At 53.5% G+C, this 24,912-nt stretch overlaps 1 protein-coding gene across 1 annotated transcript in view; it reads right to left on the bottom strand.

The window, feature by feature from the left end:
* Positions 1-22,183, bottom strand: part of LOC121274673 (protein shisa-6-like) — a 33,230-nt gene extending 11,047 nt beyond the window's left edge. Inside the window, exons 1-2 of the mRNA XM_041181966.1 lie at positions 21,672-22,183; positions 4,536-4,693 (exon numbers count right to left, since the gene is read on the bottom strand). Coding sequence (XP_041037900.1) covers positions 4,536-4,693; positions 21,672-22,183 — 670 coding nt within the window. The remainder of the gene's footprint in view (positions 1-4,535; positions 4,694-21,671) is intronic.
* Positions 22,184-24,912: the final 2,729 nt, after the last annotated feature.

Genomic DNA, 24,912 nt, shown 5'->3' with positions numbered 1-24,912 from the left:
GGGAGGTGAAAAAGCATATTGGAGAAGCAAAAGAGGGCAGCAAACATAAAGGGGAATCCCAAAGTCTTCTATAAACTGTAGAAGGCTGGTGAAAGGAGGAGTAGAGCCCATTAAGGACCTAAAAGGGAATTTACACTTGGACGAAGGGGCCATGGATGAGGTGTTACGTGTATGTTTTGCATCTGCCTTTACTAAGGAGGTAGATGCTACCCAGGCCATGATGACAGAGGATGAAACTCAAGTCACGAGAAGGGTTCGAAATTGATAAGGAGGGAGTGTTGGACAGATTGTCGGTACTTAAAGTTGGCAAAGCACCAGGGAACCGATGAGATGCATCCCAAGAATATTGAAGGGAGTGAGAGTGAAAATCGCAGAGGCGCCGGCAATAATCTTTCAATGTTCCCTGGATCCGTGGGAGGTGCCGGAGGACTGGAGAATTGCAAACGTTATGCCCTTGTTCAAAAAAGATTGTCAGGGTCAGACCGGCCAGTTTAACTTCAGTGGTGGGCAAGATTCTAGAAACAATCATTCGGGATAGAGTTAGTAGTCACATGGAATAACGTGGGTGGGTAAGGAAGAGCCAGCGTGGATTTCTAAAAGGGGAAATCGTGTTTCACTAACTTGCTGGAGTTTTTTTTGAGAGGGTTGGTGAGGGTAACGCTGTGGATGTGGTGTACATGGACTTCCAAAAGATGTTCGAGACAGAGCCACACAACAAGCTTGTGAGGAAAGTTATTGCTCATGGAATAAAAGGGACAGTAGCAACATGGATACAAAATTGGCTGAGTGATAGGAAGCAGAGAGTAATGGTCAATGGATATTTTTAGGCTGGAGGGAGGTTTGTAGTGGAGTTCCCCAGGGATCGATATTGGGACCCTTGCTTTTCCTGATATACATTAATGATCTGGATCTTGGTGTGCAGGGGACGATTTCAAAGATTGCGGATGATACAAAGATTGGGAGTGTTGTGAACTGTGAGGAGGATGGTGTGGAACTTCAAAAGGACATAGACACATTGGTGGAGTGGGCAGATAGGTGACAGATGAAGTTCAATACGGAGAAGTGTGAGGTGATGCATTTTGGTGGGAAGAACATGGACAGGCAATATAAAATAAGGGGTGAAATTTTGAAGGGGGTGCAGGAGCAGAAAGACTTGGGTGTTTATGTGCATAGATCATTGAAGGTGGCAGGACAGGTGGAGAGAGCAGTTAATAAAGTATATAGCATCCTGGGCTTTATTAAAAGGGACAGAGAGTACAAGAGCAGGGAGGGTGTGTTGAGCTGGTATAAGACACAGACTGAGAGAGAGTGGGTAATAAAGCAGACAGTATCCTGGGCTTTATTAATAGGGGCAGAGAGTACAAGAGCAGGGAGGGTGTGTTGAGCTGGTATAAGACACAGGTTGAGAGAGAGCGGGTAATAAAGCAGACAGTATCCTGGGCTTTATTAATAGGGGCAGAGAGTACAAGAGCAGGGAGGTGATGATGAACTTATATAAGACACTGGGTTAGGCCGCAGCTGGAGTATTGTGCACAGTACTGGACGCCGCACTATAGGAAAGGATGTGAACACATTGGAGAGAGTGAGGAAGAGGTTTACGAGAACGGTTCCAGGGATGAGACACTTCAGTGATGAAGGAGAGATTGGGGAAGTTGGGACTGTTCTGTTCGGAGAGGAGAAGTCTGAGAGGAGACTTGACAGAGAGGTTCAAATTCATGGGGGGGGTCTGGACAGAGCCGATCGGGGAGAAGCTGCTCCCGCTCGGAAATGGAACGAGAACGAGAGGTCACAGATTTAAGGTGATTTGCAAACGAAGCGATTGTGAGGTGAGCAGCAGCTTTTTCACACAGTGAGTGGTTGGGGTTTGGAACGCGCTGCCTGGGAGTGCGGAGGAGGCTGGTTCACTCGAGGCATTCGAGAGGCAATCGGATGATTATTTCAATGGAAACAAGGTGCAGGGAGACGGGGGAACAGTTAGGAAAGTGGCACTAGGTCATAATGCTCACTTGTAGGGCCAATACAGACATGATGGGCCGAATGGCCACGTCCTGTGATGTTAAAATTCTGGGACTCCGTGATACACCGTCCCCATCAAACACTCCCAGGACAGGTACAGCACAGGGTTAGATACAGAGTAAAGTTCCCTCTACACCGTCCCCATCAAACACTCCCAGGACAGGTACAGCACGGGGTTAGATACAGAGTAGATCTCCCTCTACACTGTCCCCATCAAACACTCCCAGGACAGGTACAGCACGGGGTTAGATACAGAGTAAAGTTCCCTCTACACCGTCCCCATCAAACACTCCCAGGACAGGTACAGCACGGGGTTAGATACAGAGTAGATCTCCCTCTACACTGTCCCCATCAAACACTCCCAGGACAGGTACAGCACGGGGTTAGATACAGAGCAAATCTCCCTCTCCACTGTCCCCTCTACACTGTCCCCGTCAAACATTCCCAGGACAGGTACAGCACGGGGTTAGATACAGAGTAAATCTCCCCCTACACCGTCCCCATCAAACACTCCCAGGACAGGTACAGCACGGGCTTAGATAAAGAGTAAAGCTCCCTCTACACTGTCCCCATCAAACACTCCCAGGACAGGTACAGCACGGGGTTAGATACAGAGTAAATCTCCCTCTACACTGTCCCCATCAAACACTCCCAGGACAGGTACAGCACGGGGTTAGATACAGAGTAAATCTCCCTCTACACTGTCTCCATCAAACACTCCCAGGACAGGTACATCACGGGGTTAGATACAGAGTAAATCTCCCTCTACACTGTCCCCATCAAACACTCACAGGACAGGTACAGCACGGGGTTAGATACAGAGTAAATCTCCCTCTACACTGTCCCCATCAAACCCTCCCAGGACAGGTACAGCACGGGGTTAGATACAGAGTAAAGTGCCCTCTACACTGTGCCCATCAAACACTCCCAGGACAGGTACAGCACGGGGTTAGATACAGAGTAAATCTCCCTCTACACCATCCCCATCAAACACTCCCAGGACAGGTACAGCACGGGGTTAGATACAGAATAAATCTCCCTCTACACTGTCCCCATCAAACACTCCCAGGACAGGTACAGCACGGGGTTAGATACAGAATAAATCTCCCTCTACACTGTCCCCATCAAACACTCCCAGGACAGGTACAGCACGGGGTTAGATACAGAGTAAAGCTCCCTCTACACTGTCCCCATCAAGAACCAAATTTGGCTGTTTGCTACTCTCCGATTCCAGCCTCTCGAGTATCCACACCCCCCCCACATTCCCATCGCTCCACTATCGGTGGCCATGCCTTCAAACCACGGGGGCTTTCAATTCTGTAACGCCCTCCTTTGACCTCTCTCTCTCTCTCTTCCTTTAAGACACTCCTTAAAACCTCGCTCCTAGACCAAGCTGTTGGTCACCTATCCCTAATATCTCCCCACGGGGATCAAGGTCAAATAGTGTTCAGTAACAGATCCTACGGTGGGTCTCGGGGTCATTTCGCTGGGTTAAAAGTGACATACAAATGCAGGGCATTTAGGTGGTCAGAGGTTGTTGTGCGAGATGAGTGTGATATACGGAGACCGGAACTGTGCACAGTGCTCCGAGTGTGGTCTAACTGAGGGATACGGAGACTGGAACTGTGCACAGTGCTCCGAGTGTGGTCTAACTGAGGGATACGGAGACCGGAACTGTGCATGGTGCTCCGAGTGTGGTCTAGCTGAGGGATATGGTGACCGGAACTGTGCACGGTGCTCCCGGTGTGCTCTAACTGAGGGATACGGAGACTGGAACTGTGCACGGTGCTCCGAGTGTGGTCTAGCTGAGGGATACGGTGACTGGAACTGTGCACGGTGCTCCCGGTGTGGTCTAACTGAGGGATACGGAGACTGGAACTGTGCACAGTGCTCCGAGTGTGGTCTAACTGAGGGATACGGAGACCGGAACTGTGCACAGTGCTCCGAGTGTGGTCTAACCGAGGGGGATATGGAGACTGGAACTGTGCACGGTGCTCCCAGTGTGGTCTAACCAAGGGTGATACGGAGACCCAAAATGTGCACGGTGCTCCCAGTGTGGTCTAACCGATGGATACGGAGACCGGAACTGTGCACAGTGCTCCCAGTGTGGTCTAACCGAGGGATACGGAGACTGGAACTGTGCACGGTGCTCCCAGTGTGGTCTAATCGAGGGATACGGAGACCGGAACTGTGCACGGTGCTCCCAGTGTGGTCTAACTGAGGGATACGGAGACCAGAACTGTGCACAGTGCTCCCAGTGTGGTCTAACCAAGGGATTGATATCGAACCACTCTGCTTTTTAATTCTCTCTCTGTAGAACTGATTCCCAGTGCTTATTTTGGTGTTTACTGACCTCATTAACCGATGTTGTTCATTCTAATGATCTTCCTGTCTACCACCCCCACATCTCCCTGTTCATCTCATCCCACTTAACTCTTTAGTCTGCCGCTGTTCTGACCTGATTATACTTGCTGCCAAACCACAGTGAGCTCGGCTGAAACATTCTCAGTCGTTCTTACCCTGATTGACTTTGCTTATCTTGACCGGTGTGTACTGGCTCTTGGCCACGTGCGGAGTGGTGTCACTTTGCGAGGAATTGGTGCCCACGTTTGTCTGGTTATTTCTCTCCACATTACTCACTGAGACAGCTTGATGCCGGAGAATATCTACCAGAGCTCTGTACAGGAAGAGAGAAAGAGAGACAGAGAGAGATAGACAGAAAGAGAGAGAGAGATAGACAGAGAGAGATAGACAGAGAGGTGCAGAGAGAGACACAGAGTGACAGAGAGAGAGAGACAGAGACAGAGAGAGACAGAGACAGAGGGAGGCGCAGAGAGAGACAGAGAGCCGGAGAGAGACAGAACCAGACAGAGACAGAGAGAGACAGAGAGGCACAGAGAGAGAAAGAGAGAGGCGCAGAGAGAGAAAGAGAGAGGCGCAGAGAGAGAGAGAGAGAGGGCGCAGAGAGAGAGGGTGCAGAGAGAGAGGGCGCAGAGAGAGAGGGCACAGAGAGAGAGAGAGAGAGAGAAAGGGCGTAGAGAGAGAGAGGGTGCAGAGAGAGAGAGGATGCAGAGAGAGAGGGTGCAGAGAGAGAGAGAGGGTGCAGAGAGAGAGAGGATGCAGAGAGAGAGAGGGTGCAGAGAGAGAGAGGGTGCAGAGAGAGAGAGGGCGTAGGGAGAGAGAGAGAGGGTGCAGAGAGAGAGGGGTGCAGAGAGAGAGAGAAGGTGCAGAGAGAGAGAGGGGTGCAGAGAGAGAGAGAGAAGGTGCAGAGAGAGAGAGAGGGCGCAGAGAGAGAGAGAGGAGCGCAGAGAGAGAGAGAGGGGTGCACAGAGAGAGAGAGAGGGGCACAGAGAGAGAGAGGGGTGCAGAGAGAGCGAGAGAGGCGCAGAGAGAGAGAGGGACACAGAGAGAGAGGGGCGCAGAGAGAGGGGCGCAGAGAGAGGCGCAGAGAGAGAGGCACAGAGAGAGAGAGGGGTGCAGAGAGAGAGAGGGGAGCAGAGAGAGAGAGAGGTCACAGAGAGAGAGAGGGGTGCAGAGGGAGAGAGGGGAGCAGAGAGAGAGAGGGGCGCAGAGAGAGAGAGAGGGGTGCAGAGAGAGAGAGAGAGGCGCAGAGAGAGAGAGGGGCGCAGAGAGAGAGAGGGGCGCAGAGAGAGAGAGGGGCGCAGAGAGAGAGAGAGGGGTGCAGAGAGAGAGAGAGAGGGGTGCAGAGAGAGAGGGCGCAGAGAGAGAGAGGGGTGCAGAGAGAGAGAGAGGGGTGCAGAGAGAGAGAGAGAGGCGCAGAGAGAGAGAGGGGCGCAGAGAGAGTGAGGGGCGCAGAGAGAGAGGGGCGCAGAGAGAGAGCGCAGAGAGAGAGGCACAGAGAGAGAGAGGGGTGAGAGAGAGAGGGGTGCAGCGAGAGAGGGGTGCAGAGAGAGAGAGGGGTGCAGAGAGAGAAAGAGAGGGGTGCAGAGAGAGAGAGGTGCAGAGAGAGAGGTGCAGAGAGAGGGGTGCAGAGAGAGAGGGGTACAGAGAGAGAGAGGCGCAGAGAGAGAGGCGCAGAGAGAGAGGTGCAGAGTGGGGTGCAGAGAGAGAGAGAGCGGGGCAGAGAGAGAGACGGGTGCGCAGAGAGAGAGGCGCAGAGAGAGTGAGGGCGCAGAGAGAGTGAGGGCGCAGAGAGAGAGAGGGTGCAGAGAGAGAGAGGGCGCAGAGAGAGAGAAGCGCAGAGAGTGAGAGGCGCAGAGAGAGAGGCACAGAGAAAGAGGTCACAGAGAGAGAGAGGGGTGCAGAGAGAGAGAGAGGGGTGCAGAGAGAGAGGGCGCAGAGAGAGAGAGGGGTGCAGAGAGAGAGGGGTGCAGCGAGAGAGGGGTGCAGAGAGAGAGAGGGGTGCAGAGAGAGAAAGAGAGGGGTGCAGAGAGAGAGAGGTGCAGAGAGAGAGGTGCAGAGAGAGAGGGGTGCAGAGAGAGAGGGGTACAGAGAGAGAGGGGTGCAGAGAGAGAGAGGCGCAGAGAGAGAGAGGCGCAGAGCGAGAGGTGCAGAGTGGGGTGCAGAGAGAGAGAGAGCGGGGCAGAGAGAGAGACGGGTGCGCAGAGAGAGAGGCGCAGAGAGAGTGAGGGCGCAGAGAGAATGAGGGCGCAGAGAGAGAGAGGGTGCAGAGAGAGAGAGGGCGTAGAGAGAGAGAAGCGCAGAGAGTGAGAGAGGCGGAGAGAGAGCGAGAGAGGCGCAGGGAGAGAGAGGGGCGCAGAGAGAGAGAGGGGCGCAGAGAGAGAGAGGCGCAGAGAGAGAGGCACAGAGAAAGAGGTCACAGAGAGAGAGAGGGGTGCAGAGAGAGAGGGGTGCAGAGAGAGAGAAGCGCAGAGAGAGAGAGGGCGCAGAGAGAGAGAGAGAGGGCGCAGAGAGAGAGAGAGGGGCGCAGAGAGAGAGAGGGCGCAGAGAGGGAGAGAGGTGCAGAGAATGAGAGAGGCGCAGAGAGAGATTGAGAGGTGCAGAGAGAGAGAGAGGGGCGCAGAGAGAGAGAGAGATGGGCAGAGAGAGAGAGAGGGCGCAGAGAGAGAGAGAGGGGCCACAGAGAGAGAGAGAGAGGGGGCACAGAGAGAGAGAGAGGGGTGCAGAGAGAGAGAGGGTGCAGAGAGAGAGACAGGATGCAGAAAGAGAGAGAGGGGCACAGAGAGAGAGAGAGAGGGGCACAAAGAGAGAGAGAGGGGTGCAGAGAGAGGGAGAGAGGGCGCAGAGAGAGAGAGAGCGCAGAGAGAGAGAGAGGGGTGCAGAGAGAGAGAGAGGATGCAGAGAGAGAGGGCGCAGAGCGAGAGAGGGCGCAGAGAGAGAGGGTGCAGAGAGAGAGAGAGGGTGCAGAGAGAGAGGGTGCAGAGAGAGTGAGGGGCGTAGAGAGAGAGAGGCGCAGAGAGAGAGAGAGGGCGCAGAGAGAGGGCGCAGAGAGAGAGAGAGGGGTGCAGAGAGAGAGAGGGGTGCAGAGAGAGAGGGGTGCAGAGAGAGAGAGAGAGGGGCACAGAGAGAGAGGCGCAGAGAGAGAGGTGCAGAGAGAGAGGCGCAGAGAGTGGGGTGCAGAGTGAGAGAGCAGGGCAGAGAGAGAGGTCGCAGAGAGAGAGGCGCAGAGAGAGAGAAAGAGGCACAGAGAGAGAGAGGCGCAGAGAGAGAGGGGCGCAGAGAGAGGCGCAAAGAGAGAGAGAGGTGCAGAGAGAGAGAGAGGCGCAGAGAGAGAGGGGCGCAGAGAGAGAGAGGGGCGCAGAGAGAGAGAGGAGTGCAGAGAGAGAGGGGTGCAGAGAGAGAGAGGGGTGCAGAGAGAGAGAGAGAGGGGTGCAGAGAGAGAGAGGGCGCAGAGAGAGAGGGCGCAGAGAGGGCGCAGAGAGAGAGGCGCAGGGAGAGAAAGGTGTGCAGAGAGAGAGGGGTGCAGAGAAAGAGTGGGGTGCAGAGAGTGAGAGAGAGGCGCAGAGGGAGGCGCAGAGAGAGAGAGAGGTCACAGAGAGAAGGGCACAGAGAGAGGCGCAGAGGGAGAGGGAAAGAGGGCACAGAGAGAGAGGCGCAGGGAGAGAGAGGGGTGCAGAGAGAGGGCGCAGAGAGAAGGGCGCAGAGGGAGAGAGGGCAGAGAGAGAGAGAGGAGCGCAGAGAGAGAGAGAGGGGCGCAGAGAGAGAGAGCGGCGCAGAGAGAGAGAGAGAGGCACAGAGAGAGAGAGGCGCAGAGAGAGAGAGAGGCGGAGAGAGACACCGGCGTGGAAAGAGAGAGAGGGCGCAGAGAGAGAGGGCGCAGAGAGAGAGGGGTGCAGAGAGAGAGGGGCGCAGAGAGAGAGAGGGCACAGAGAGAGGGAGAGGGGCACAGAGAGAGAGAGGGGTGCAGAGAGAGAGAGGTGCAGAGAGAGAGAGAGGGCGCAGAGAGAGAGAGAGAGGTGCAGAGAATGAGAGAGGTGCAGAGAGAGATTGAGAGGTGTAGAGAGAGAGAGAGGGCGCAGAGAGAGAGGGGCCACAGAGAGAGAGAGAGGGGGCACAGAGAGAGAGAGGGGTGCAGAGAGAGAGAGAGAGGCGCAGAGAGAGGGGTGCAGAGAGAGAGAGGGGCGCAGAGAGAGAGAGGAGTGCAGAGAGAGAGAGGGGTGCAGAGAGAGAGAGAGGGGTGCAGAGAGAGAGAGAGGGGTGCAGAGAGAGAGAGGGCGCAGAGAGAGAGGCACAGGGAGAGAAAGGTGTGCAGAGAGAGAGAAGGGTGCAGAGAAAGAGTGGGGTGCAGAGAGTGAGAGAGAGGCGCAGAGAGAGGCGCAGAGAGAGAGAGAGGTCGCAGAGAGAAGGGCACAGAGATAGAGAGGCGCAGAGGGAGAGGGAAAGAGGGCACAGAGAGAGAGGCGCAGGGAGAGAGAGGGGTGCAGAGAGAGGGCGCAGAGAGAAGGGCGCAGAGAGAGAGAGGGCAGAGAGAGAGAGAGGAGCGCAGAGAGAGAGAGAGGGGCGCAGAGAGAGAGAGGGGCGCAGAGAGAGAGAGCGGCGCAGAGAGAGAGAGAGGTGCAGAGAGAGAGAGGCACAGAGAGAGAGAGAGAGGCACAGAGAGAGAGAGAGAGGTGCAGAGAGAGAGAGGCACAGAGAGAGAGAGAGAGGAACAGAGAGAGAGAGGCGCAGAGAGAGAGAGAGGCGGAGAGAGAGACCGGCGTGGAAAGAGAGAGAGGGCGCAGAGAGAGAGGGCGCAGAGAGAGAGGGGTGCAGAGAGAGAGGGGCGCAGAGAGAGAGGGGCGCAGAGAGAGAGGGGCGCAGAGAGAGAGAGGGCACAGAGAGAGGGAGAGGGGCACAGAGAGAGAGAGGGTGCAGAGAGAGAGAGGTGCAGAGAGGGAGAGAGAGGGCGCAGAGAGAGAGAGAGGTGCAGAGAATGAGAGAGGTGCAGAGAGAGATTGAGAGGTGTAGAGAGAGAGAGGGCGCAGAGAGAGAGGGGCCACAGAGAGAGAGAGAGGGGGCACAGAGAGAGAGGGGGGTGCAGAGAGAGAGGGAGAGAGGGCGCAGAGAGAGAGAGGTGCAGAGAGAGAGAGGCGCAGAGAGAGAGGCGCAGAGAGAGAGAGAGGACGCAGAAAGAGAGAGAGGGGCACAGAGAGAGAGAGGGGCACAGAGAGAGAGAGAGGGGCGCAGAGAGAGAGAGAGAGGGCGCAGAGCGAGAGAGAGGGGCGCAGAGAGAGAGAGGGCGCAGAGAGAGAGAGAAGCGCAGTGAGAGAGGGGTGCATAGAGAGAGAGAGGAGCGTGCAGAGAGGGAGGGGTGCAGAGAGAGGGAGACGCAGGGAGAGAGGGAGGCGCAGAGAAAGAGAGAGGGCGCAGAGAGAGAGAGAGAGGCGCAGAGAGAGAGAGATGCACAGAGAGAAAGGAAGAGGCGCAGAGAGAGAGAGAGGCACAGAGAGGAAGGAAGAGTCGCAGAGAGAGAGGGAGGCACAGAGAGAGAGAGAGGCGCAGAGAGAGAGTGAGGCGCAGAGTGAGAGGGAGGCACAGAGAGAGAGAGAGGCGCAGAGAGAGAGTGAGGCGCAGAGAGAGAGTGAGGCGCAGAGAGAGAGAGAGGCGCAGAGAGAGGCGCAGAGAGAGAGAGGGGCGCAGAGCGAGAGGGTCGCAGAGAGAGAGAGAGGCGCAGAGAGAGAGAGAGGCGCAGAGAGAAAGGAAGAGGCAGAGAGAGAGAGGCGCAGAGAGAGAGAGAGGTGCAGAGAGAGAGAGGCGCAGAGAGAGAGAGAGGCACAGAGAGAGAGAGGCGCAGAGAGAGAGAGAGGTGCAGAGAGAGACAGAGCGGCACAGAGAGAGAGCGAGAGGCGCAGAGAGAGGGAGAGGCACAGAGAGAGAGGCAGACAGAGATAGAGAATTGCAGAGAGAGAGAGAGATGCAGAGAGGGAGATGCACAGATAGAGAGAGACAGAGCAAGGCACAGAGAGCAAGAGATAGATGCAGAGAGACAGAGCGAGGCAGAGAGAGCGATGCAGAGGGAGGGAGGGAGAGGGACAGAGAGAGAGGGATGGGCAAAGAGGGATAGAGGGACAGAGGTAGAGATACAGAGAGGCAGAAAGAAGGAGAGACAGAGAGGGACAGAGAGAGACGGAGAGGGAGGGGCAGAGAGAGAGAGTGAGCGAGAGTTAGAGAGGGAGAGAGAGGGAGGCAAAGAGGGATAGAGACAGCAGCAGAGACAGAGGCATGGAGAGGCAGAGAGATGGAGAGGGAAGGGCAGAGAGGCAGAGAGAGATATAGAGAGTGAGAGAGAGGGGGCAGAGAGAGGGAGACAGAGAGACAGACACAGAGAGAGACACAGAGAGAGAGAGAGATTATCAGTCGAGACTTTTTAAAGGAAGGAGTTATATCTAAACAGGTAAAGAGTTACATGTGGGCAGGTGGGAGTTACGTGTGGGTGAGGCGGACTGAGGTTTGTATTGCCAGATGAGGGGGGGGGGGGTGGGGGGCAGCTGAATATGGGGGAGTTACATCTGGATGGGTCGGGCATTACGTGTAGACGAGTGTGGAGGGAATTACGTGTAGACGAGAGGGCTGGAGTTACGTGTAGCCGAGGGGGGTGGAGTTACGTGTAGACGAGGGGGTGGAGTTACGTGTGGACGAGAGGGCTGGAGTTACGTGTAGATGAGGGGGGTGGAGTTACATGTAGACAAGAGGGATGGAGTTACATGTAGATGAGGGGGGTGGAGTTACGTGTAAACGAGGGGGTGGAGTTACGTGTGGATGACAGGGCTGGAGTTACGTGTAGATGAGGGGGGTGGAGTTACATGTAGACAAGAGGGATGGAGTTACGTGTAGACGAGAGGGCTGGAGTTACGTGTAGACGAGAGGGCTGGAGTTACGTGTAGACGAGAGGGCTGGAGTTATGTGTAGACGAGGGGGGTGGAGTTACGTGTAGACGAGAGGGCTGGAGTTACGTGTAGATGAGAGGGCTGGAGTTACGTGTAGACGAGGGGGGTGGAGTTACGTGTAGACGAGAGGGCTGGAGTTACGGGTAGACAAGAGGGGTGGAGTTACGTGTAGACGAGGGGGTGGAGTTACATGTAGACGAGGGGGTGGAGTTACATGTAGACGAGGGGGGTGGAGTTACATGTAGATGAGGGAGGTGGAGTTACGTGTAGACGAGAGGGCTGGAATTACGTGTAGACGAGGGAGGTGGAGTTACGTGTAGATGAGAGGGCTGGAGTTACATGTTGACGAGTGGGATTACGTGTAGTTAGGGAGGGGAGTTATGTGTAGATGAGTGGGAGTAAGGTGTAGATGAGGGGAGGGGAATAATGTGTTGACGAGTGAGTTACATGTAGATGATTGAGTTACGCGTAGACGAGTGTGAGTTACGCGTAGACGAGTGTGAGTTACGTGTAGACGAGAGGGTGGAGTTACGCGTAGTCGAGTGTGAGTTACGCGTAGATGAGTGGGAGTTCACGTAGACGAGTGGGAGTTCGCGTAGACGAGTGGGAGTTCGCGTAGATGAGTGGGAGTTCGCGTAGAAGAGTGGGAGTTACGCATAGACGAGCGGGAGTTACACGTAGATGAGCGGGAGTTACGCGTAGATGAGTACAAGTTACGCGTAGACTAGTGCGAGTTACGTGTAGATGAGTGCAAGTTACATGTAGACGAGTGTGAGTTACGTGTAGATGAGGGGGTGGAGTTACGTGTAGACGGGTGCGAGTTATGCGTAGCCGAGTGTGAGTTACGCGTAGACGAGTGTGAGTTACATGTAGACGAGTGTGAGTTACGTGTATACAAGGGGGTGGAGTTACATGTAGACATGTGCAAGTTACGCGTAGACGAGTGCGAGTTACACGTAGACGAGTGCAAGTTACGCGTAGATGAGTGCGAGTTACGCGTAGACAAGTGCGAGTTACACGTAGACGAGTGCGAGTTATGCGTAGACGAGTGCGAGTTACGCGTAGATGAGTGCGAGTTACATGTAGACGAGTGTGAGTTACGTGTAGACAAGGGGGTGGAGTTACATGTAGACAAGTGCGAGTTATGTGTAGATGAGGGGAGGGGAGTAATGTCTAGATGAGTGGGAGTAACGTGACATATAGACGAGTGTGAGTTAAATATAGACAAGTGGGAGTTACATGTTGATGAGTGTGAGTTATGCGTAGACGAGTGCGAGTTACGCTTAGACAAGTGCGAGTTATGCGTAGACGAGTGCGAGTTACGTGTAGACGAGGGGGTGGATATACATGTGGACAAGTGCAAGTTACATGTAGACAAGTGCGAGTTACATGTAGACAAGTGGGAGTTATGTGTAGATGAGGAGAGGGGAGTAACATGTAGATGAGTGGGAGTAACGTGACATGTAGACGACTGGGAGTTACATGTTGATGAGTATGAGTTATGCGTAGACGAGTGTGAGTTACACGTAGATGAGTGTGAGTTACGCGTAGACGAGTGTGAGTTACGCGTAGATGAGTGTGAGTTACGCATAGACAAGTGTGAGTTACGTGTAGATGAGTGTGCGTTACGCGTAGACAAGTGAGTTACATGTAGACGAGAGGGTGGAGTTATGCGTAGACGAGTGTGAGTTATGCGTAGACGAGTGTGAGTTATGCATAGACGATTGTGAGTTACGTGTAGATGAGGGGGCGGAGTTACGCATAGACAAGTGTGAGTTACGCGTAGACGAGTGCGAGTTACGTGTAGACGAGGGGGTGGAGTTACATGTGGACAAGTGTGAGTTACATGTAGACGAGTGGGAGTTACATGTAGATGAGGGGTGGGGAGTAACATGTAGATGAGTGGGAGTAACGTGACATGTAGAGTAGCGTGAGTTACGCGTAGACAAGTGTGAGTTACGCGTAGACGAGTGTGCGTTACGCGTAGACGAGTGAGTTACGTGTAGACGAGTGCGAGTTACGTGTAGACGAGGGGGTGGAGTTACATGTGGACAAGTGTGAGTTACATGTAGACAAGTGCGAGTTACATGTAGACGAGTGGGAGTTACGTGTAGATGAGGGGTGGGGAGTAACATGTAGATGAGTGGGAGTAACGTGACATGTAGAGTAGCGTGAGTTACGCGTAGACAAGTGTGAGTTATGCGTAGACGAGTGTGCGTTACGCGTAGACGAGTGAGTTACGTGTAGACGAGGGGGTGGAGTTACACGTAGACGAGTGTGAGTTACGTGTAGATGAGGGGGTGGAGTTACATGTAGACAAGTGCGAGTTACATGTAGACAAGTGGGAGTAACATGTAGATGAGGGGAGGGGAGTAACGTGTAGATGAGTGGGAGTAACGTGACATGTAGACGAGTGGGAGTTACATGTTGATGAGTGCGAGTTATGTGTAGATGAGTGCGAGTTACGTGTAGACGAGGGGGTGGAGTTACACGTAGATGAGTGCGAGTTACGCGTGGACGAGTGCGAGTTATGCGTAGACGAGTGCGAGTTACACATAGACGAGTGTGAGTTACGTGTAGACGAGTGTGCATTACGCGTAGACGAGTGAGTTACATGTAGACGAGGGTGTGGAGTTATGTGTAGACGAGTGTGAGTTACGCGTAGACGAGTGCGAGTTACTTGTAGACAAGTGCGAGTTACATGTAGATGAGTGGGAGTTACGTGTAGATGAGGGAAGGGGAGTAATGTGTAGATGAGTGGGAGTAACATGACATGAAGACGAGTGTGAGTTACGCGTAGACGAGTGTGAGTTACGCGTAGACGAGTGCGAGTTACGCGTAGACGAGTGTAAGTTACGCGTAGACGAGTGTGAGTTACGTGTAGATGGGGGGTGGAGTTACGCGTAGACGAGTGTGAGTTATGCATAGACGAGTGCGAGTTACGTGTAGATGAGGAGGTGGAGTTACATGTAGACAAGTGCAAGTTACATGTAGACAAGTGGGAGTAACGTGTAGATGAGGGGAGGGGAGTAACATGTAGATGAGTGGGAGTAACGTGACATGTAGACGAGTGGGAGTTACATGTTGATGAGTGCGAGTTATGTGTAGACGAGTGCGATTTACGTGTAGATGAGGGGGTGGAGTTACGCGTAGACGAGCGCGAGTTATGCGTAGACGAGTGTGAGTTATGCGTAGACGAGTGCAAGTTACGCATAGACGAGTGCGAGTTATGCGTAGACGAGTGTGAGTTACGTGCAGATGAGTGTGCGTTACGCGTAGACGAGTGAGTTACATGTAGACGGGGGGTGGATTTATGCGTAGACGAGTGTGAGTTATGTGTAGACAAGTGTGAGTTATGCGTAGACGATTGTGAGTTACGTGTAGATGGGGGGCGGAGTTACGCGTGGACGAGTGCGAGTTACGCGTAGACGAGGGGGTGGAGTTACGCGTAGACGAGGGGGTGAAGTTACATGTAGACAAGTGTGAGTTACATGTAGACAAGTGGGAGTAACGTGTAGATGAGGGGAGGGGAGTAACGTGTAGATGAGTGGGAGTAACGTGACATGTAGACGAGTGGGAGTTACATGTTGATGAGTGCGAGTTATTTGTAGACGAGTGCGAGTTACACGTAGACGAGTGCGAGTTTTGCGTAGACGACTGCGAGTTATGCGTAGACGAGTGCGAGTTATGCGTAGACGAGTGCGAGTTACGCATAGACGAGTGCAAGTTACGCGTAGACGAGTGCGAGTTACGCGTAGACGAGTGTGAGTTACGTGTAGATGAGTGTGCGTTATGCGTAGACGAGTGAGTTACATGTAGACGAGGGGGTGGAGTTATGCGTAGACGAGTGGGAGTTACATGTAGACAAGTAGGAGTTACGTGTAGATGAGTGGGAGTAATGTGTAGACGAGTATGAGTTACGTGTAGACGAGTGTGAGTTACGAGTAGATGGGGGAGTTATATTTAGACGGGTGTGAGTTACGTGTAGACGAGTGTAAGTTACGTGTAGACGAGTATGAGTTACGTGTAGACGAGTGTGAGTTACGAGTAGATGGGGGAGTTATATGTAGACGAGTGTGAGTTACGTGTAGACGAGTGAGTTACATGTAGACGAGGGGGTGGAGTTATGCGTAGACGAGTGTGAGTTACGTGTAGACGAGTGTGAGTTATGCGTAGACGATTGTGAGTTACGTGTAGATGAGGGGGCGGAGTTACGCGTAGACGAGTGTGAGTTACGTGTAGATGAGTGTGCGTTACGTGTAGACGAGTGCGAGTTATGTGTAGACGAGGGGGTGGAGTTACATGTAGACAAGTGGGAGTTACGTGTAGATGAGGGGAGGGGAGTAACGTGGAGATGAGTGGGAGTAACGTGACATGTAGACGAGTGGGATTTACATGTTGATGAGTGTGAGTTATGCGTTGACGAGTGTGAGTTACGTGTAGATGAGTGTGCGTTACGCGTAGACGAGTGAGTTACGTGTAGACGAGGGGGTGGAGTTACATGTAGACGAGTGTGAGTTACGTGTAGACAAGTGTGAGTTACGCGTAGACGAGTGTGAGTTACGCGTAGACGAGTGCGAGTTACGCGTAGACGAGTGTGAGTTACATGTAGACAAGTGGGAGTTACGTGTAGATGATTGGGAAGGGAGTAACGTGTCGATGAGTGGGAGTAACGTGACACGTAGACGAGTGGGAGTTACACGTAGACAAGTGGGAGTTACACATAGACGAGTGCGAGTTACGCATAGATGAGTGGGAGTTACGTGTAGACAAGGGGGTGGAGTTACACGAAGAAAAGTGCAAGTTACATGTAGACAAGTGGGAGTTACGTGCAGATGAGTGGGAGTTACGTGCAGATGAGTGGGAAGGGAGTAACGTGTAGATGAGTGGGAGTTACGTGTAGATGAGGGGAGGGGAGTAACGTGACATGTAGACGAGTGGGAGTTACATGTTAATGAGTGGGAGTTATGTGTAGACGAGTGGGAGTAAGATGTAGTTGAGGAGAGGGGAGTAATGTGTAGACAAGAGGGAGTTACATGTAGATGAGGGGAGGGGAGTAATGTGTAGACAGGTGGGAGTTACTTGTAGATGAGTGGGTGTTACATGTAGACGATTAGGAGTTACATGTAGATGAGGGGGTGGAGTTACGTGTAGACGAGTGGGAGTTACATGTAGACAAGTAGGAGTTACGTGTAGATGAGTGGGAGTAATGTGTAGACGAGTATGATTTACGTGTAGATGAGTGTGAATTACGAGTAGATGGGGGAGTTATATGTAGACAGGTGTGAGTTACGTATAGACGAGTGTAAGTTACGTGTAGACGAGTATGAGTTACGTGTAGACGAGTGTGAGTTACGAGTAGATGGGGGAGTTATATGTAGACGAGTGTGAGTTACGTGTAGACGAGTGTAAGTTACGTGTAGACGAGGGGTTGGAGTTACACGTAGACAAGTGCGAGTTACATGTAGACGAGTGTGAGGGGAGTAATGTGTAGACGAGTGGGAGTACTGTGTAGATGAATGGGAGGGGAGTAACGTGTAGACAAGTGGGAGTTATGTGTAGACAAGTGGGAGTTATGTGTTGATGAGGAGAGGGGAGGAATGTGTAGACAATTGGGGGTTACAAGTAGACGAATGGAAGTTCCGTGTGGACGAGTGGGAGTTACATGTAAATGAGGGGAGGTGAGTTACATGTAGATGAGTGGGAGTTACGTGTAGATGAGTGGGAGTTACGTGTAGACGAGTGGGAGGAGAGCAACATGTAAATGAGTGAGAGTTACATGTAGATGAGAGGGAGGAGAGTAACGTGTAGACGAGTGGGGGTTACATGTAGACGAGTGGGGTTTACATGTAGACGAGTGGGAGTTATGAGTAGATGAGGGGGAGGGGAGTTACATGTAAACAAGTGTGAGTTACGGGTAGACAAGTGTGAGCGGGAGTGGCAGATATGTGTAGACGAGCGGGAGTGGGAAATATGTGTAGACAAGCAGGAGTGGGAGATATGTGTAGACAAGCGGGAGTGGGAGATACATGCAGAGGAGCGGGAGTGGGAGATACGTGTAGACGAGTGGGAGTGGGAGGTCCGTCTAGACGAGTGGGAGTGGGAGATATGTGTAGACGAGCGGGAGCGGGAGATACCTGTGGACGAGTGGGAGATACGTGTAGACGAGCGGGAGCGGGAGGTACCTGTGGACGAGTGGGAGATACGTGTAGACGAGCAGGAGATACATGCAGAGGAGCGGGAGTGGGAGATACATGTAGACGAGCGGGAGTGGGAGATACGTGTAGACGAGTGGGAGTGGGAGGTCCGTCTAGACGAGTGGGAGTTACCTGTAGACAAGGGGGAGTTACATGTGGACGAGTGGGAGGGGACCAACATGTAGATGAGTGAGAGTTACATGTAGACGAGAGGGAGGGGAGTAACGTGTAGATGAGTGGGGGTTATGTGTAGATGAGTGGGGGTTACATGTAGATGAGTGGGAGTTATGAGTAGATGAGGGGGAGGGGAGTTACATGTAAACAAGTGTGAGTTACGGGTAGACAAGTGTGAGCGGGAGTGGCAGATATGTGTAAACAAGCAGGAGTGGGAAATATGTGTAGACGATCAGGAGTGGGAGATATGTGTAGACGAGCAGGAGTGGGAGATATATGCAGAGGAGCGGGAGCGGGAGATACGTGTAGACGAGTGGGAGATACATGCAGAGGAGCGGAAGATACGTGTAGACGAGCGGGAGATAAGTGCAGAGGAGTGGGAGTGGGAGATACGTGTAGACAAGTGGAGATACATGCAAAGGAGTGGGAGTGGGAGATACGTGTAGACGAGTGGGAGTGGGAGATACGTGTAGACGAGTGGGAGATACATGCAGAGGAGCGGGAGTGGGAGATACGTGTAGACGAGTGGGAGATACATGCAGAGGAGCGGGAGTGGGAGATACGTGTAGACGAGTGGGAGTGGGAGATACGTGTAGATGAGTGGGAGTGGGAGATACGTGTAGATGAGCGGGAGCGGGAGATACCTGTGGACGAGCAGGAGATACATGTAGTCAAGCAGGATTGGGAGATACGTGTAGACGAGCGGGAGTAGGAGATACGTGTGGACGAGTGGGAGTGGGAGATACGTGTAGACGAGTAGGAGTGGGATATATGTGTAGATGAGTGGGAGTGGGAGATACGTGTAGATGAGTGAGAGTGGGAGATATGTGTAGATGAGCGGGTGATACCTGTGGATGAGCGGGAGATACGTGTAGACGAGCGGGAGTGGGAGATACGTGTAGACGAGTGGGAGTGGGAGATACGTGTAGATGAGTGGGAGTGGGAGATACGTATAGACGAGTGAGAGTGGGAGATACGTGTAGATGAGCGGGAGATACGTGTAGACGAGCGGGAGATACATGTAGACTCGCGGGAGATACGTGTAGATGAGTGGGAGATACGTGTAGACGCGCGGGAGATACGTGTAGACGAGCGGGAGATACATGTAGACGTGCGGGAGATACGTGTAGATGAGCGGGAGATACGTGTAGACGAGCGGGAGATACGTGTAGACGAGCAGAAGCGGGGGATACATGTAGACGAGCAGGAGATACATGTAGATGAGCGGTAGTGGGAGATACGTGTAGATGAGCAGGAGATACAAGTAGACGAGCAGGTGATACATGTAGACGTGTGAGAGATACATGTAGACGAGCGGGAGATACGTGTAGACATGCAGGTGATACGTGTAGACGTGTGGGAGATACGTGTAGATGAGCGGGAGATATGTGTAGACGAGCGGGAGATACGTGTAGACGTGTGGGAGATACGTGTAGACGAGCGGGAAATACGTGTTGACGTGCGGGAGATACGTGTAGATAAGCAGGAGTGGGTGATACATGTAGACGAGCGGGAGATACGTGTAGACGAGCGGGAGATACGTGTAGATAAGCAGGAGTGGGTGATACGTGTAGACGAGCAGGAGATACGTGTAGACGAGCGGGAGATACATGTAGACACGCGGGAGATATGTGTAGACGAGCGGGAGATACATGTAGACGAGCAGGAGCGGTGGATACGTGTAGACGAGCGGGAGATACGTGTAGACGAGCGGGAGATACGTGTTGACGTGCGGGAGATACGTGTAGACGCGCGGGCGATACGTGTAGACGAGCGGGAGATACGTGTAGACGAGCGGGAGATACGTGTAGACGCGCGGGCGATACGTGTAGACGAGCGGGAGATACGTGTAGACGAGCGGGAGATACGTGTAGATAAGCAGGAGTGAGTGATACGTGTAGACGAGCGGGAGATACGTGTAGACGAGCGGGAGATACATGTAGACGCGTGGGAGATATGTGTAGACGAGCGGGAGATACGTGTAGACGAGCAGGAGCAGTGGATACGTGTAGACGAGCGGGAGATATGTGTAGACGCGCGGGAGATACGTGTAGACGAGCGTGAGATACGTGTAGACGAGGGGGAGATACGTGTAGACGAGCGGGAGATACGTGTAGACGCGCGTGTGATACATGTAGACGAGCGGGAGATACGTGTAGACGAGCGGGAGATACGTGTAGACGAGGGGGAGATACGTGTAGACGAGCGGGTGATACATGTCGACGAGCGGGAGATACGTGTAGACGAGCAGGAGATACGTGTAGACGCGTGGGAGATAAGTGTAGGCGAGCGGGAGATACGTGTAGACGAGTAGGAGCGGGGGATACGTGTAGGCGAGCGGATGATACATGTAGATGAGTGCGAGATATGTGTAGATGAGCGGGTGATACGTGTAGATGCGCGGGTGATACGTGTAGACGAGCGGGAGATACGTGTAGACGAGCGGGAGATACGTGTAGATGAGCAGGAGATACGTGTAGATGAGCAGGAGTGGGTGATACGTGTAGACTTACGGGAGATACGTGTAGACGAGCGGGGGATACGTGTAGACGAGCGGGAGATACGTGTAGACGAGCGGGAGATACGTGTAGACGCGTGGGAGATATGTGTAGGCGAGCGGGAGATACGTGTAGACGAGTAGGCGCGGGGGATACGTGTAGGCGAGCGGATGATACATGTAGATGAGTGCGAGATATGTGTAGATGAGTGGGTGATACGTGTAGATGCGCGGGTGATACGTGTAGACGAGCGGGAGATACGTGTAGACGAGCAGGAGATACGTGTAGATGAGCAGGAGTGGGTGATACGTGTAGACTTACGGGAGATACGTGTAGACGAGCGGGGGATACGTGTAGACGAGCGGGAGATACGTGTAGACAAGCGGGAGGTACGTGTAGACGAGCGGGAGGTACGTGTAGATGAGCGGGAGGTACGTGTAGACGAGCGGGAGATACGTGTAGACGAGCGGGAGATACATGTAGACGAGCGGGAGATACATGTAGACGAGCGGGAGATACGTGTAGACGCGTGGGAGATATGTGTAGGCGAGCGGGAGATACGTGTAGACGAGTAGGAGCGGGGAATACGTGTAGGCGAGCGGATGATACATGTAGATGAGTGCGAGATATGTGTAGATGAGCGGGTGATACGTGTAGATGCGCGGGTGATACGTGTAGACGAGCGGGAGATACGTGTAGACGAGCAGGAGATACGTGTAGATGAGCAGGAGTGGGTGATACGTGTAGACTTATGGGAGATACGTGTAGACGAGCGGGGGATACGTGTAGATGAGCGGGAGATACGTGTAGACGAGCGGGAGGTACGTGTAGACGAGCGGGAGGTACGTGTAGACGAGCGGGAGGTAAGTGTAGACGTGCGGGAGATACGTGTAGACGAGCGGGAGATACGTGTAGACGAACGGGAGATACGTGTAGACGAGCTGGTGATACGTGTAGACGAGTGGGAGATACGTGTAGACGAGCAGGAGATACGTGTAGACGAGTGGGAGATACGTGTAGATGAGCAGGAGATACGTCTAGATGAGTGGGAGATACGTGTAGACGAGCGGGAGATACGTGTAGACGAGCAGGAGATACATGTAGACGCGCGGGAGATATGTGTAGGTGAGCGGGAGATACGTGTAGACGAGCAGGAGCGGGGGATACGTGTAGACGAGGGGGTGATACATGTAGATGAGTGGGAGATATGTATAGATGAGCGGGTGATACGTGTAGACGCATGGGTGATACGTGTAGACGAGCAGGAGATGCGTGTAGACGAGCGGGAGATACGTGTAGACGAGCTGGTGATACATGTAGACGAGCGGGAGATACGTGTAGACGAGCGGGAGATACGTGTAAATGAGCGGGAGATACGTGTAGATGAGCGGGAGATACTTGTAGACGAGCTGGTGTTAAGGTCCCGCGCGGTGCCGGTTGGTGGGGGTGGAGAGGGGTGGAGAGCGGGCGCCGGGGGCGGGGGAGGTGGGAGGCTTTACCTGGAGACGTTGAGGTCGTGGGGCTGCTGTGCCACCTTGCGGAAGGCCACCTTGACGCCGATGCCCACGGCCAGGCTGAGCGTGAGGACGCCGCAGATGATGTAGACGGTGCTGTTGGTGCGGTCCTTGGCGGGGTCGTAGCGGTCGTTCTCAGTGACGGCGGAGCTGGTGAGTGGCGTGTTGGCCCAGTCGGGGCTGTGGTAGTTGCTGCAGCCACCCTGGAGCAGCTGGTAGGAGCGGAACTCGCAGCAGAAGCGGTAGTGGCAGGTGCCGCAGCAGTACAGGTAGGTGCCCGAGCTGCAGTTGAAGGGGGGGTCGTACTGCCCCATCACGTCGTAGTAGCCCTGGCAGGTGTCGCCCACGGTGGCGGGGGGCACTCTGGCCACCCCCTCCCCCTTCCCCTCGTCGCGGGGCCCCCTGCCCGCCGCTGCCAGGCTGGCGTTCTGGGTGCCGGCCACGCCGCCGGCAACGCCGATGAGGAGCAGCGCCACCACCAGGCCAGGCGGGGACATGGGCACCGGCGGGCTGGCGCTGGGGATCGAGCCGGGGAGGGGGATGGGGGCGCAGAGAGAGCGCGCGGGCAGGATTTGCTCGGTCCCTTCCTCCTCCTCCTCCTTCTCCTCCTTCCCTCACCGACCCCGGCAAAACCCAACGGTCAGGGAATCCCCTTCGTCCGCCCGGCGCCTCCTCTGCCTCTTTTCCAAGTGTGGGGGGTGATGCCGTCAGTCAGCGGAGGAAGGGGACGTGGCAGCCACTCCCCGGCTTGTCCCACCCAGTTCTCCTCCTCCTTCCCTCACCAGCCCCGGCAAAACCCAACGGTCAGGGAATCCCCTTCGTTCTCCCGGCGCCTCCTCTGCCTCTTTTCCAAGTGTGGGGGGTGATGCCGTCAGTCAGCGGAGGAAGGGGACGTGGCAGCCACTCCCCAGCTCGTCCACCCCGTTCACCTCCTCCTCCTCCTCCTCCTGGTCAGGATTTCCCCCTGCGAGGGCACACAGAGGATATCAGGGTCAGTAACAAGAAACCGAACCAGCACCAGCCATCTGAACATCGCGGCTACAAGAGCAGCTCAACATCCTGGGGGTTACCATCGACCAGGAACTGAACTGGGACCAGCCATATAAACACTGTGGCTACAGGAGCAGGTCAGAGCCTGGGAATCCTGCGGAGAGTAACTCACCTCCTGACTCCCCCAAACCCTGTCCACCATCTACAAGGCACAAGTCAGGAGTGTGATGGGATACTCCCCACTTGCCTGGACGTGTGCAGCTCCCACAACACTCAAGAAGCTCAACACCGTCCAGGACAAAGCAGCCCCGCTTGATCGGCCCCCTATCCACAAACATTCACTCCCTCCACCACCGACGCACAGTAGCAGCAGCGTGTGTACCATCTACAAAATGCACTGCAGCAACTCACCAAGGCTCCTTCGACAGCACCTTCCAAACCCACAACCTCTACCATCTAGAAGGACAAGGGCAGCAGACACATGGGAACACCACCACCTGGAAGTTCCCCTCCAAACCACTCACTCATCCTGACTTGGAAATATATCGGCCGTTCCTTCACTGTCGCTGGGTCAAAATCCTGGAACTCCCACCCTAACAGCGCCGTGGGTGTACCTACACCACATGGACAAAATCCTGGAACTCCCTCCCTAACAGCGCCGTGGGTGTACCTACACCACACGGACAAAATCCCGGAACTCCCTCCCTAACAGCGCCGTGGATGTACCTACATCACACGGACAAAATCCTGGAACTCCCTCCCTAACAGCGCCGTGGGTGTACCTACCACACGGACAAAATCCTGGAACTCCCTCCCTAACAGCACAGTGGGTGTACCTACACCACAGGGACTGCAGAGGTTCAGGAAGGCGGCTCACCCCCCATCTTCTCGAGGGGCAATTAGGGATTGTCCCAGTGGAAACTCGCTGGAGCTGGGTTCACAAGCACCAGGCCTGGCTCGGTTGCGAATGGGTGGTTTTATTTATACACCCTCCTTGTTGCTGCTGTAATGGGATGTTGCATGGGTTGGATTCATTGCCAGGCTCATTACACAGGAGTGACCAATATGTGCTGCACCTTATGGAACTGCACAAAGTGGACTGGAGTTGTTACAGGAATGCATGTAACTGCGTGCTCATGTAGCACAAACAAGCGTGTTACACACAGTCCCAAATATATGTGCACACCAAAATACACAGGCTCACATGTGCACTCGCTCACCGACACACACACATGAAAACACACACACCACAGTGTCACACACTCACAGAAACGTACACACACCAATATATACAGATCCACCCGCACCAAAATGCACACACTGAGAAATACACACACACACAGACCAAAATATACAGATACACCCACACTAATATACACACACTCACAGAAACACACACACACCAAAATATACAGATACACCCACACTAATATACACACTCACAGAAACACACAAACATACCAAAATATACAGATACACCCACACTAATATACACACGCTCACCAAAACACACACACACACCAAAATATACAGATACACCCACACTAATATACACACACTCACAGAAACACACACACACCAAAATATATAGATATACCCACACTAATATACACACACTCACTGAAACACACACACATGCCAAAATATACAGATACACCCACACCAATATACACACACTCACGGAAACATACACACATGCCAAAATATACAGATACACCCACACCAATATACACACGCTCACGGAAACACACACACATGCCAAAATATACAGATACACCCACACCAAAATACACACACTCACAGAAACACACACATGCCAAAATATACAGATACACCCACACTAATATACACACACTCACTGAAACACACACACATGCCAAAATATACAGATACACCCACACCAATATACACACACTCACGGAAACATACACACATGCCAAAATATACAGATACACCCACACCAATATACACACGCTCACGGAAACACACACACATGCCAAAATATACAGATACACCCACACCAAAATACACACACTCACAGAAACACACACATGCCAAAATATACAGATACACCCACACGAATATACACACACTCACTGAAACACACACACATGCCAAAATATACAGATACACCCACACCAATATACACACACTCATGGAAACACACACACATGCCAAAATATACAGATACACCCACACCAAAATGCACACACTCACAGAAACACACACATGCCAA

The sequence above is a fragment of the Carcharodon carcharias genome, assembly GCF_017639515.1.
Source record: "Carcharodon carcharias isolate sCarCar2 chromosome 37 unlocalized genomic scaffold, sCarCar2.pri SUPER_37_unloc_12, whole genome shotgun sequence".
Classification (NCBI taxonomy): domain Eukaryota; kingdom Metazoa; phylum Chordata; class Chondrichthyes; order Lamniformes; family Lamnidae; genus Carcharodon; species Carcharodon carcharias.
Note: the sequence above shows the minus strand (reverse complement) of the source record. Positions and strands in the feature narration are given on the sequence as shown.